We start from the raw sequence: 15518 nt of genomic DNA, 5'->3' as shown, positions 1-15518 counted from the left end.
AATATTTGTCATTCCACTATCTATAGCAAGAACTTAGTGCATCTCCAATGGTTCCTTGTAAGAAATTTGTAGTCCTCATGAAGTCGATGTTAAAATCCGGTACCTTAACATAGTCTGTGAGAAGAGAAGAGAGAGAGGGGGATGAACTCGTGCACGCTCTGTCCAAATATAGCCAATCTAATGCAAACCAATCGAACCGATATTAACTGAACAACATAGGTACCGGTATCACTATTCGTTTTTATTGTTTTCGATCAATAAAAGGCCTTCCATTTCGATTACAGTAGGCTATTGTGGGTATTAATACCGTAATGAAACGAATAGATACCGACCGAGTTCTCGCCGCAAAGCACGGAGGGAATCTCACTAGTTTTCTATTAATAAAAAACTAAAAAGTTACAACCATGCAATGTAACTAATTGTTAATGTTTCCACTATTCTCAAAATCATAAGAAAGTAGTCTTTTTTTTTTCTCAATACCTTTTCCCTTGTTATCATTGATTATTCATAGAGCTAAGGTCATAAATCTTGGGGTGTATAGGCGTGTGACCAAGACCAATATTTGTCATTCCACTAGCTATAGCAAGAACTTAGTGCATCTCCAATGGTTCCTTGTAAGAAATTTGTAGTCCTCATGAAGTCGATGTTAAAATCCGGTACCTTAACATAGTCTGTGAGAAGAGAAGAGAGAGAGGGGGATGAACTCGTGCACGCTCTGTCCAAATATAGCCAATCTAATGCAAACCAATCGAACCGATATTAACTGAACAACATAGGTACCGGTATCACTATTCGTTTTTATTGTTTTCGATCAATAAAAGGCCTTCCATTTCGATTACAGTAGGCTATTGTGGGTATTAATACCGTAATGAAACGAATAGATACCAACCGAGTTCTCGCCGCAAAGCACGGAGGGAATCTCACTAGTTTTCTATTAATAAAAAACTAAAAAGTTACAACCATGCAATGTAACTAATTATTAATGTTTCCACTATTCTCAAAATCATAAGAAAGCAGTCTTTTTTTTTTCTCAATACCTTTTCCCTTGTTATCATTGATTATTCATAGAGCTAAGGTCATAAATCTTGGGGTGTATAGGCGTGTGACCAAGACCAATATTTGTCATTCCACTATCTATAGCAAGAACTTAGTGCATCTCCAATGGTTCCTTGTAAGAAATTTGTAGTCCTCATGAAGTCGATGTTAAAATCCGGTACCTTAACATAGTCTGTGAGAAGAGAATTGAGAGAGGGGGATGAACTCGTGCACGCTCTGTCCAAATATAGCCAATCTAACAACAAACTTGAAGAGCCGTTACCTCAAACATAGTCCGTGAGAAGAGAAGAGAGAGAGGGGATGAACCCGTACACGCTCTATCCAAATATTGCCGATCTAACATCAAACTTGAAGAGCGAATTAAAAATGCTTTCACCTCCATATAATTAGAGTTTGTGGCCTGTTATCACCATCATCTTCAATCTTCATGATTTTGTCCATTGTAATTTATATTTATATACTATTAATTTGAAACATTTGTGTGTATGTTTGGTTGTAAGTTGTGTTTAAATACTTGTACCTTAATCAAATATAGGTTGTAAGTTGTGGTTAAGTGGTTGTACCTTAATAAAATAATAATGGTTTCATTACCTTACCAAATTCAATATCTTTTGTATGCATGTATAGTAGTAAATTGTGCTTAAGTGGTTGTACCCTAATCAAATAATGGTTTCATTATCTTACCATATTCAATCGGTTTGATCCATTCAAAGTTGTGTTGTTTTATTTATAAATTATCATTATTTATAATAATCTAATTAATTTAGTCAAAAAATCTTGTATAAATATAATTTGCAACATATTGATGCAAAGGTTGCTGTAATGTATGCATTATGGTTTGTATAGTGGTAATGATATATATATATATATATAGGGTAGGGATATGGTAAAAAGTGTCCAAAGTGTAAGAAGTGTAAGAAGTGTTTTAAACCATTGGATCTTTGATCTAATGGTTGAGATCAAAAGGGTATTAAAATGTAAATTGTGTTTTAATTAGAAGGGGCTTTTGTAAAATTGAAGGGCAATAGTGTCTTTTCCATTCTTTCAAATATGGTAACCGTTTCAAACACAACCATCAAACTCCTAAAAATCAGCGAATTATATGTAACCGCCATCAATCTCCAAAAAAAAATCAGCGAATTTCTTCATACTTTAAAACATTCCCAGATTTTTAAAACGTAATCGCAGATTCAAGTCATGGTGTTTTATCTGGAGACATTGTTGATGGCGTGGTGTTTTATCTGGAGACATTGTTCGTGGCGTAGTGTTTTATAAATACAAAACATTCCCAGATTTTAAAACACCAAGACTAGGATTCAAGTCATGGTGTTTTATCTGGAGACCTTGTTCATAGTGTGGTGTTTTAAAACATCTATGATTCAAGTCATGGTGTTTTATCATGAGACATTATTCATGGCGTGGTGTTTTATCTGGAGACATTGTTCATATCGTGGTGTTTTATCTGGAGACATTGTTCATGGTGTGGTGTTTTATCTGGAGACATTATTCATGCCGTGGTGTTTTATCTGGAGACATTGTTCATGGCGTGGTGTTTTGTCTCCAGATGTTTAAAACACTATGCCATGAACAATGTCACCAGATAAAACACCACGCCATGATTCAAGTCATGGTGTTTTATCTGGAATCCCCAGCAACCTTCTATATAAAACACCATGACCAACATCATAGTCAATTTATCCAGTTGTTTTAAAACACCACGCCATGAATCTGATTATAGATCTATTTATGATAAAGTATGAAGAAATTCGTTGATTTTTTGGAGATTGATGACGGTTACCATATAATTCGCTGGTTACCATATAATTCGCTGATATTTGAATTAAATGACAAAATGTACAATTACAAAACTACCCTTTTGAATTAATTAAGAGGATGGACACTTGTCATTCCAGGAATATTTCTTACACTTCTTACAAATTAAGCACTTTGTACAGGATCCTAAACCTATATATATATATATATATTATATAGATTACGATGAACCTGTTAAACGGGAAAAAATAAACGTGGGTTAATTGTAGCGTGCGAGTCATAGATCAACTTAGTTATTTTATTTTATTCTATGTTTTACGTTTCGTTTTAATTTCTTTGCATTAACACCGCAACTTCAGTGTGGTGGTCGCTGACAGTAGTGTGGCAATAGTGCTCGCTCCCACCGCAACGCGGGGATGCTTAATACTAGTTACCACATAATTTTTATTTTTGAAGTATTGCGTATCTAAAAAAAAATTATTGTGACTGTTGTATATATTTTTTGGGTTTTATAGGAAAATTAAGTTTTGGGTCACTAAACCTGGATCCACATTTCATCGGTCCATTTTCCAAATGAAAGTTACATCTTTCTTCATTTTTCTTTTCAAAATTATATTCTTCTACACTTTAATATATTATGAATGAAATTTAGATTTTTACTTTATATGGATTTTTAGACTGCTAGAATGTAGTTGTAACTTATTTTGATTTTTATCTTGAGAAAATATTTGAGATAATATATGTACTTTTAGGCCATGCGTAGTCATAAAGCCCATTTGGGGGCGTTATGCGACACGTGACAGGCCACGTCATACAGGGGCTTTATGAGGCGTCATATCACTAGAGCGCGTAGCCATAAAACCCCTACCTCATCATTACCGAATTAATTAATAACCCTTTCAATTATACATGCATATGTGTATATATATATATGTGTGTGAGTGGGGGAAAGGTTTGCAGATGCTTCACGCCGCTATGTACATAACGGCTTCATCCTAAATCACCCCCATAGCGCTGGGAGTATTGGTGTTGCCGGGCGCTATGGGGCGCCATGCCTCATAAATCACCATCATCGCGTCTCATAAATCCCCATTACACATGCACTTACAATTAATAATATAAAAACTTCAATTATGTTCTGCTACAATAGAGTGATAGCTAGCAACTAATTATATATTTATGTTACAAACTTTCATGTTACGTTTCACTGGAATACAGATTCAAATCATTATTATATTTGAAAGTTAAATATAAAGTTTGAAAGCATGATAACAAAAAACGGAAACTAACCCTCAAGTTAAACACTGTTGTACTTACCATCCTCAAGTTAACTCTAAATGCAATTACCTCCCTCAAGTTAACCCTAATTACAAAACCTAAAACATACATATTTTTTCAAAACAAAGGGCAACTTCTAACATCAAAATCCAGCCAAAAGGAACACCCACCTTTTTATAAGCTTTCATCTTTGTTCCTAATCTTAAGTCAATTACATTGCAAAAATCTTAACCAAACTTCACTGCAATTTGATGCGGTCAAGGCTATCCGAGACCAATCGCATCTTCGGTCGAACCTCAGGGTCAATCTCCGTGCAATTTAATGCGATATGAAACGCAGCCACAACTTGCTTTTTAGCATGAACTTCTTGCAAAAGCACCGGGTCAATAATCTCAGTCAACGGTCTTTCCTCTCGAAACGCCTTCCTCACAAAGCTCTCTAACCCTTTCCCATCGTTATCCAGCCCACCATCTTCAGGAGCGCGGCCCGTTAACATCTCTAAAAGCACGATCCCAAAAGAGTAGACGTCACACTTTGGGCTAAGTTTGTGGGCCGACATACGGGCTTCTGGAGCCACGTAGTACATGTTTGATGATGAAGACGAGCCTTTCGAGCCCGTGAGTGAATGTTGGCTAGAGCTAGTACTTAGCTTCCGGGTAGTGGATTTTGGGGCGGTGATTGACACTAGACGGTTGAGCCCAAACCCGGATATGAAAGGCTGTAAGTCGTCGTCTAGAAGGATTTTTGATGATTTAATGTTCCCGTGTACTTGTTTTCGCGGGCTGCATTCGTGAATATGGGCTAAACCCCTGGCGGTGCCTTGTGCAATCTTTAACCTTGAAGCCCATGATAACAGAGGTAACGGGTTTGTGGGCCCACCAACATCTTAAAATCAAAAGGAGAAACAAAATTAGTAAAAATAATAACCGAACTGGTAGTCCAGTTACGAAATTACAAGTACAATTTTCTTTTCATTTTCATAAAACTGGAAATAAAATGGTTACGAAGGCAATCAGCATGTGTCATTTCTTTACTAGTAAAATGAAGAACAGGACAACTGAATCTGAAACACAGATACAAGACAGCTTACAAGTTGCATTACATGAGGTACAAGTCATTATGGAACTCCATTTCAAAAGAATTGTGCGCAAGTGGTCCCTGCTAACCTTTTACCTGTTTGGTCTTTGTCAAACAGATCATATGGTTTCCTAGAGTAATAACTTACAACATGTCATAGGGTCCATATTTCATCTACCTATCTACCACTACATAGCAATGCCAATTATATCTCTGTGTTTAAAGTAACATGGGGCCAATGGCCTCTTGGTATAGCGGCATCTGGTGTTTATCGTCATCAAAGTGGTGCGGGTTCAAGCACAGTTGTCGATAGCGACCATAGCGGTCGCTATAGCACGCTTTATGGCGATGCGACTATACGCTATGTTGGTTACGGCGATGAATAGCGAGCTTAGCGACAGTTTGGGTTTTTTTTTTTTTTTTTGATGTTAATATCAATTAGATATAGCTATAAAATAGCTGGATTTATAGGTTTTTGTTAAATATACATGTAAAATATCATATATACAAGGGTATTTTGATGTAATATACATATAAAAATTTTCAAAATTCTTTTTTCTAGTGTAATCGCTATTTATAAAATAGTCGTCGCTATTCGCTACGTAGCCTATAGGTGCCTTGTCGCTATTCGCCATCGACAACTATGGGTTCAAGCCCCACAAAGTGAACATTAGGTGGATTTTAAGAGTAAGTTTGTCGTTAAAAAATGACATGGGTAAAATGGTCAATACAGTTATATCTGGTTTAACTTTGGTTATATTTAGCGAATAATAGTGAATAATCAAACATGCTACAGTTTCAGAAAAGTATAGCTTATATGAACCAACAGTATAACTATTTAAAATTAAAAAAAAAAAAAAAAAAAAAAAAACTCGTTTATCCTTAATGTCATTTAGTTAACAAATTTAGTTGTCCTTTAAATTCAAGAAAATATCTTGTATTTTTTTGTAAGGGTAGTTTTGTAAAACATGTTTTACAAATTCAAACACATCTATACATATAATAAAAGAAACCAATTTGAGGACACTTGTCATCATATTAGGCCATGTATTATAGATAATTATAATTTTAATTTAATCTCTTCTAATTAATTATAGATAATCCTCCTACTAAATATTATTTAGTTTAGTTATTATTTTTATATTTATCTATTTACTTCAAATTCAAACTTAGTTATCTAATTTGATATTAGAGTAAATTACGATTTTGACCCATGTGGTTATATCACTTTTATCCTTTTAGCCCAAAAAGAAATTTTTTAACATCTGACCCCTCAACGTCTTTTTTTCTAACCCTTTTGGACCCCAAGGTCTTTTTTCTAACCCTTTTGGTAGGGGCCAAAATAGTTAGAAAAAAAAAAAAAAGATGTTGTGGGCTCAGATGTTAAAAGATTCGTTTTTTGGCTAAAAGGGTAAAAGTGATATCACCACAGGGGCCAAAATCATAATTTACTCTTGATATTAACTATGTATTTGAATGTTTTGTTTAGTTTGGTATCAAATAGATTTTACGAAACTTAAAATAAAATTAACTAATATTATTTATCATTTCTACATATACAAGTTTTAAATAAATGGTTAAATTTATTGAGACTTCGTTACATTTACAAGTTTTAAATAAATGGTTAAATTTATTGAGACTTTGTTAACAAATTTTACTACAATATAATAATCTATTTATATCAGTATAAATATATATTTATACTATAATATATAATAAAACATTAATGTGTAACACCTATCATTCATTGTAAGAATTTATAAATCAATTTGTCGGTATTGGTACCAACATTTTATCACTCAAATAGAAGTTGATTTGCTTCTTGAATAACATATCTTCTTTTCAAGAACCATCTTCACAATTACCATATCCATCGCGTATCGAGTATTATCCATTAGTATATTGAAACATATGACTTTTTTATTATTGGTATATAAAGTTAGATTTATTAAACCCGTGTAATACACGTTGTTTTTTATAGATATACCTTTTTTATTATTTACTATACAAAATTACATTTATTCGACCCGTATAATAGATGAGGTTTTTTAAGATATAACTTTTTTATTATTTAATATATAAAATTAGATTTATTCAGTTCGTACAATACACGGGGTTTTTTAAGGATATATATTTTTTATTATTTAGTAACGAAAATTACATTTATTCAACCCGTGTAATACACATATTTTTAAAGATGTAACTTTTTATTATTTGGTATAAAAAATTACTTTATTCAACCCGTGTAATAAATGAGGTTTCTTAAAGATGTATTATTTTATTATTTGGTAAACAATATTACATTTATTCAACTTGTGTAAAACAAGCAGTTTTAAAGATATAACTTTTTTATTTGGTATATAAAATTATATTTATTCAACCCGTACAATATGATTCTTATAGATATAATTTTTTATTATTTAATATATAAAATTATATTTATTCAACTCATGCAATAAAAGAGATTGTTAAAGATATATTGTTTTATTATTTAGTATATAAAATTTATTTATACGACCCGTGTAATACACGGGGTTATAACCTAGTGATATACTAAACGATAAAAAATAATATTTGGAGTACATACCATAACAGACTGCATCAAGCTCACATAAAGAAACAACATGATTGATCATTTGATTCTACTTTACCAAAACAAGATACACCAAATCCTTTCATACCCAAGACCATTTTTGGACGGATCACAACCCAATTACCCATTTACCCGATTTTAACACAGGTTAAAAACGCGATTAAATAATATCATTTATCATTTAATTTAAAATTTCTCCGATAACTTGCGTTTGTTAACATTTTCAAAAAAAAAAAAAATCTAAATACACAATTATAATTATGATTTTTAGCTTCGGTATTTTTGCACTACTGGCACCGGACGTTAAGGGTAATAAACAAGGATTAGATAACAAGGTACTAACCATGAAGCGCAGAGTACAAGCTTCCATTGCCAATAAAATCCGAAACCAACAGCTTCTCATCATTAGCATAGTAATAAGCCCTTAACCTCACAACATTAGGATGTTGAACCCTCCCTATACTCTCCATCTCCGCCTCAAACTCCTTCAACCGCCACGTGCCATCCCCCTCGCTCAACCGCCTCACTGCCACCACCGCCCCAACTGCCGCACCACCCCGCCCCGCCACCACCTTATACACTATCCCACTCTTACTCTTCCCCACCACATAAGCAGAAGCCCTCAACAAATCCTCTAATTCCAACCCAAACCCTTCATCCATCACCACAAATTTACCATCTTGCCCTTCATCCTCATTCCTAATTACCACTATATTTTCTTTTTCTTTTTCTATTTCTCTTTTCCTTAATTCTCTCTCCGTTGACCTCCATTTTTTCCGGTAAACCCACATTGAAAAACAAACAATCCCAATAACCACCAACACACCAGAAACCAACGGTACCACAACTGACCCGGAACCCGAACCCGACCCGGGTTTACCCGATAACCCGGGTACTAAACCCGAATTTTTCGGAGCATCTGGATTCGATAAAACCGTCGGGTTTTGGGCTTCCGGGTCGGAGCATTGAACTTGCAAAGGAAACCCACATAAAAACGGGTTTCCGGTAAACGCAGTGGGTCCTTGATTAAGCAACGAACCGACTAACGGAATCTTTCCGGTGAGATTATTATGCCGGAGATCCAAACTAACCATGACCGGAAACAGCCCGTAAGACGCCGGAATCTCGCCGGAAAATTCATTCCACGACAAGTTAACCGTTCCGGCGAGGCTAGTAAGGTTTCCAAGACTTTCCGGTAAAGACCCATTTAACCGATTCGAAGATAAATCCAAAAACGTTAACATTTTGAGGTTTTTAATTTTTTCCGGTAAAGGTCCGGTGAGGGAGTTGTGTGACAGATCAATGGATAAGAGATTAGTGGCATTGAATAAATGATCGGGGATGGGTTTAGAGAAGTTGTTGTTAGAGAGAGAGAGGTGTTTTAGAGAGAGAAGAGCGCCGAGTTCTGAGGGGAGGTAGCCGGTGAGGTTGCGGTGAGGGAGGAAGACGGCGGTGACACGGTGGGCCGAGTTGCAGGTGATGCCGGACCAATGGCAGGGGGTGGAGTCGGTTTCGGACCAGGTGGTTAGAGAGTTTGTTGGGTCGGTTGTGATGGCGGATTTGAGGGCTAGTAACGAGAGGCCATCGGAGGTTAAGGATGATGAAATGTGAGTGAGGATGCAGAAGATGGATATAGAGATAGAAAATGTGTATGTATTCATGGTGTTTGGAATCAATGTGTGAAGATGATGATGATTATGGATTCATGATGTAACGAGATGTTACGGTGGAGAAGATGTGAGAATTTGAATTTTGATGATGGATGGGTGGATTAATCGAGGTTGGTAGTGGAGTAAGATGAGATTTAAGGAGTTATTTTGAATTTTGTTAGGGTTTTCTTTGGTGTTTTGTAGAAGAACGTTGGGATGTGGGCTGTAGATCAGTTAGACCCTCTAAGTTTCTTGTAAGCTTCTATAAACCCCTATATTATGAAAATGTATATTAAAGTTTCCTCAAGTTTAAGGCTATCCTAGGGATAACAATGTCTCATATTTAATATCTATATGGTATTTGTTAGGTAATTCATTAGCTATTTGATATTGGGTTACGGTCAACGAATCTTTCAAATGGGTTATTGACGAAATTCACCACATCAGGATACACTCATCTTCGAACCGGGAAAAACCCTCACCTAGAGCCGAATCCCGTGAACACTCGCCCGAAGGCACGACAGTGCGATGAGGTAAAACTCGCGCAGTTCAATGATCGAACTAGCGATCTCCACTAATTCGCCTAGTCTTCCATAATCAGCAGGTGCCTCATAAAATAATGGGGAGGGCAGGAATCGAACTTGGGTCCCTTAAAACACCAAGACTCTCCTTTACCACTCCACCACCACCTCATTGGGTGATATTGGGTTACTAATCTCATTATGTCTCATACTTGGTGTAATAATATCTATATGGTATTTGTCAGGTAATTCATTAGCTATGTGATATTGGTATTGGGTTACTATGTTGGGATTTCCAATTACAACATTTTTTTATAACTATGGTATAAATATCATTTATAATTATAATATGATACATTACATACATAAACAATTCACAAGTATTGATGTTCCGAAATCGAAGATATTATTGACAAGCATTCAATTATATTATATAACTATCACAATTAACATGTATCCATTATATGCTTAAAACTTTATAAATCATGTAATACTATTGTGACATCTTAAAGACTTTTAAAAAAATTTATGAGACTTTTAAATTTGGGTAAATTACACTTTTCGTCCTTTATGTTTGTATTGTATTACAATGGATGACCTTTAACTTTCATAATTACATTCATAATCCTTTATTTTGAAAATCTATTACACTTTACGTCCTTTAAAACTAACTAGGTTAAAATTTCCAGTTAGATCTATACATCTAAGGGCAGTTTAGTCTTTTTCATTAATTATTTATAGTATTTAATATGATTAAAATACAACCAATATTTTAATACAATTGTATCACTCTTTTACCTATCTCTCTCTCTCATCGTCTGCACACAAACCCTAAATCTCAGATAAGCTTCAACCTCTGTGTTCTTGGTGAAATCGAAGAGAGAATCCAAGAACAAGAACTTAGAAGGCAGTGGTAGTGGTGCAGGTGCGGGTGATTTATGTGAGACGCATCGACGGAGGTTGTTGAAGGCGCCAAAGTTTGTTGAAGATAGAGGAGGTTGTTGAAGATGGTTCAACCGATAACAAGACGTATGTCTAATCCAATTTGTTCAAAAATGAGCTCCTGTGCTTCCGATTTGTTCGAAAGTGAGCTCGTGTGCTTCCGATTTGTCGATTACCTTCATCTTCTCCAAACAAACAATCGACGGTGAACACTTCAGAAATGTCGATTACCTTCAGAAATTTGTCAGTTTAAGGTTGGGGGATTTGGAGGGGAGATAGGGTTATTGATTTGGGGATGAACGGTGTGAAAGATAAGGGTTTTTTTTTTTGTTTTTTTTTTTTTTTGAGAAGGAGCCCAAGTTTTTAAAGAATGGAGATGCGGGGATGATTAAAATGATTCCCACTAAACCGATGGTGGTGGAGACGTTTTCTGAGTATCCATCACTAGGGGGTTCGCGGTGAGGAACACGAGGCAGACTGTGGCTGTGTGGGTGATAAAGAGCGTGGACAAGAAGGAGGCGACTGGAGCCAAGGTGACAAAAGCAGCAGTGAAGAAGTATGGGAAATGTACCGTGCGGGTTAGGAAGTCGGTCCGAGTCTATGTGTCGTCATGTTTTTGTTTGTTTTGTTGTTGCCATCGTCTAAGAACTGGGTGTTGGATAGACGGAAGTACCTCGGAACCTTCACCGGAGTAACCTGTAAGGATGATTCCGTCATTGGCGCAGATTAAGGATGATTCAGTTCTTTTTAGGTTTCAGATAAATGATTATTAGCTCCAGTAAGAGTCAGTTCCTCTAATCTCTGTTTCTATGGCTTCGAATTGATTTCATTTTGAGGCAGTGAAATGTTGGCGGTGGGGGGTGGCAGGGGTTGGTTGGTGGCTGGATTTGGTGGTTGGTTGGAGAGGAAAGAGAAAGAGAGCTAGTTGAGGGATAGGGGTAAAATGACATAAATGTCCTCATATGAGGTGCACATGATCTAACTTAACATAAAATTTTAACTTGGTTAGTGCAAAAGGACGAAATGTGTAATGAGTTTTGCAAATAAAGGAATGTAACTGTAATTATTAAAGTTAAAGGTTATCAATTGCAATCTGGTACAAACATAAAGAACGAAAAGTGTACTTTACCCTTTAAATTTTTTTATGTTATTATATAATTTTTTTAAGTTCTAGTTTCAGCTCTTATACTTTTAATAATATACGTTTTAACTCTTTTAGTTTTTATTTAACTTGATTTTCTTCCGATAACCCATGTCCCTTCTCAATAAGAAAATGGGTATTTCTTTTCTTAAAAAAATGAGTACATGATTGTGTTTAATATTACTTTCCAACGTTTATACAAATCTTTTTTGAAACAAGCATTTTATTCAAAATAGTACCATCACGAACTAAACCGAACCGGTATTGACATATGTGTCGGTATCATTATTATCGGAACTGGTATAGTTTACCGACATATGTAGCGATATTGTTTTTTTTATGGTTTTCAATGTAAAACACATTCTTTTGGACATGTCAGTACAATACCAATACCACAACACAACAAACTGAACTGATACCGACTTAATTTCCTTGTGTAACCAACCGAATCAATACCAGACGAATTCTCGTCAAATCGCACGAAGAGATCATGTCAGTTATCATTCAACATACTAGTTTATATTAAAATACAAATGAAATCATGTTTTATTAAGTCAAGATAACTTGTATAATAAAATTTACCAACAACAAAACGCCTACTTCGATTTTCAGTAAACGTATGGTGCCTTTTTTAAACATGTTACCAAAACCTTAAAACAAAGATTAATTATATAAAAAGGGCATTGGATGTAAAAGTAGATTAGTATCTGGGATATTTTGAAATAAGCAGAACCCAAGGGGGTCAAAATGAATATACCTGCAACAGATGTCCTGTTATGTAGGTGTTGACTGTTTTAAGTGATCCCGTCGTTAACATTGAGATTAAAACGGAAGGTATAAAAAACACGGGTCTGCTTTCTCCATTTTGTCTACACCTAACGGCGTTTAATATTTATTCACTGTAATTTTGGCATAAGTTTATTATTTTAATTATTCTTATTTGTAAGTATATGATACTAGAGACAAAGCCACATATTAGTTAATACGTGTAGTCTTCTTTCTTAAACATTTGTTCCCAAAGTTTAGTACAAAGTTATGACCTATTTGAAAATTTAAAATGAGTATTCTAGTAATATATATTTTGTCTAAACGCCATGTGAAATATCTTATATATGTAAAACTAAGTATCGTGATGTCAACAATACGCAAAGAAAATGAATAAAACACTAGTTCCTTATATGGATGTATTGAATTTTGTTAACCACCACCTTTACGCGAATGAATAATTTCTATACACTGATGAGATTGGAGTGTAATACACAACCAAAAGTTCATGATCTGATATCTCTCGTTTAGAACAGTTAAGTCACATACCATTTTAGAGGTGAGGTCGTAAATTTAAACCTATACAAAAAGATTATTTTATAATAATTAATGTAACATAGAGTAAGAGTAACATTAGTCATTAAAAAAAAAAAAACTCGCACACCGTCTTGCTCAACTCTTCAATCTATATGTTTGTCTATCATATGACAATGTGACTAGAATCCTCAACCGCTATTATATAGACATCTTAACATATCTTGATATCGTTAGACTACGAGTCCTTTGGTATGTATACGATAACTACTTTGTTTTTGTGATGTATATTCTAATTTTAAGCTTGACAAAATAAAAGGCTCCACCTCTACATCTTATTTCCATACTCTTTTAAAAAGAGTATGGAAATAAGATGTAGAGGTGGAGCCTTTTATTTTGTCAAGCTTAAAATTAGAATATACATCACAAAAACAAAGTAGTTATCGTATACATACCAAAGGACTCGTAGCCTAACGATATCAAGATATGTTAGAATATAAATCACAAAAAGAGTCTTTTTCACTTTATATATATATATATATATATATATATATATATATATATATATATATATATATATAGGGTAAAGTTCTTGTACAAATAATCTTAACATACTAAACATACAAATTGAAGGAAAACTCAAAAAGACAAGGTGGCATTTTTGTAATTATCAATAACTATCAAAGTTACTCTACAAATATACCTAAAAAAACCTAACCACTCCCCCCACCCCCAAAAAAAAACCTAAACCCCCTACCCCCCAAAAACCTAAAAAAAACCTACCCCCCCCACCCCCCAAAAACCTAAAAAAACCTTACCCCCACCCTCACAAAAACCTAAAAAAACCTAACCCCCCCCCCCCACCCCCAAAAACCTAAAAAAAACCTAAACCCCCCCCCCCCCCCAAGCTAAAATGCTAAAAACTAAACCCCCAAAAAACCTAAAAAAATCTAAAAAAATAAAAAAAAAACACACAAATTATTTTATTTTATTTTTTTAACATTTTTTATTAAAAAATCGCTACTTTTAGTAGCAGCCAAAAAAAATTTTTTTTTTTTTTTTTTTTTGCTAACGAAATGTAGCGATTTTTTAATAAAAAATGTTAAAAAAAATTTGTGTTTTTTTAGGTATTTTTGGTTGTAACTTTGATAGTTGGTGGTAATTATAAAAATGCCACATTGTCTTTTTGAGTTTTCCTTCAATTTGTATGTTTAGTATGTTAAGATTATTTGTATTTGATCTTTTGCCTATATATATATATATATATAGAAAAAGTATATCGTACATTACGGCTTAACGTACTTCACGTACGACAACGTGCGTGATTTGTTCTATAACATGCGTGATTAATGTTTTCAATATGCGTGATTATTGTGTTTTAACATGCGTGATTTTGGATTTTTGAGTTATAACGTGCGTGATTTTAAAATGAACGTGCGTAATTACCTGTCGTACGTGATGTACGTTAAGCCGTAATATACGTTAACCTTCCCCTCTCTCTCTGTATGTATGTATGTATGTATGTATGTACCTACATACGTACGTACGACGTACAAAGAGAATGGATATGCGAATATTAACTCTAAAATAAAATTATAATATGTGAGATTAAATCGTTTGTTGGAAAATACAAAGAAAGGGACAAGCTAGTGTGCTTTTCAGTTTGGAGGTACGATCTACCAAAAAGCATGCCATTACTGCTTCACCATGCCTTTCAACCTTTATGCACAGTATAACAGAAGTAGAATTTGAATTTCTTCCCATACACACATACATAAATAAATGAGTAATTATAACTAGAAATCTTTGAAAATAAATAATCACTCGTAGGTGATGCATATTACATGTGGTGAGAGAAATAGGCCGTCATGTAAATGCTAATGTATCACATTTGTAATAATTTCATGTTCTTATTATGGTTATCGTACTTTTTATAAGAGGATTATTTTGGAACACGAAATTTATTCGAGTACACATACAACGTACACGAAATTTATTCGAGTACACATATACAACGTATTTAAACCACTTTTCTATCAATGTATCGTGTTTAGAAATTAGTATACACATGTGTAGGTTATGTACGTATATAAAAACCATCAAATCAATTCGTTCATGTAGTTTTTGAACTTGTGTCGTTGCATACACACGTGTTACATACATGAACAATCAAACAAATCTTTTCTATT

The 15518-nt window shown here is 34.3% G+C and overlaps 1 protein-coding gene across 1 annotated transcript; it reads right to left on the bottom strand.

The window, feature by feature from the left end:
• Window positions 1-4098: 4098 nt before the first annotated feature.
• On the bottom strand, window positions 4099-9585 carry LOC110867355 (receptor protein kinase-like protein ZAR1). Its single transcript, XM_022116427.2, has 2 exons — window positions 8121-9585; window positions 4099-4992 (listed from the first exon to the last, which is right to left on the bottom strand). The coding sequence occupies exons 1-2, from the start codon at window positions 9436-9438 to the stop codon at window positions 4346-4348; spliced, it is 1965 nt and encodes a 654-aa protein (XP_021972119.1). The 5' UTR covers window positions 9439-9585; the 3' UTR covers window positions 4099-4345.
• Between the last annotated feature and the right edge of the window lie 5933 nt (window positions 9586-15518).

The sequence above is a fragment of the Helianthus annuus genome, chromosome 1 (assembly GCF_002127325.2).
Source record: "Helianthus annuus cultivar XRQ/B chromosome 1, HanXRQr2.0-SUNRISE, whole genome shotgun sequence".
Taxonomy (NCBI): Eukaryota; Viridiplantae; Streptophyta; class Magnoliopsida; order Asterales; family Asteraceae; genus Helianthus; species Helianthus annuus.
Note: the sequence above shows the minus strand (reverse complement) of the source record. Positions and strands in the feature narration are given on the sequence as shown.

Coding starts and splice junctions, on each gene's coding strand:
- LOC110867355 (XM_022116427.2), bottom strand. CDS start 9,438: ATGAATACATACACATTTTCTATCTCTATATCCATCTTCTGCATCCTC. Junction 4,993..8,120: donor CTTGTACTCTGCGCTTCATG/GTTAGTACCTTG, acceptor TTTGATTTTAAG/ATGTTGGTGGGCCCACAAAC.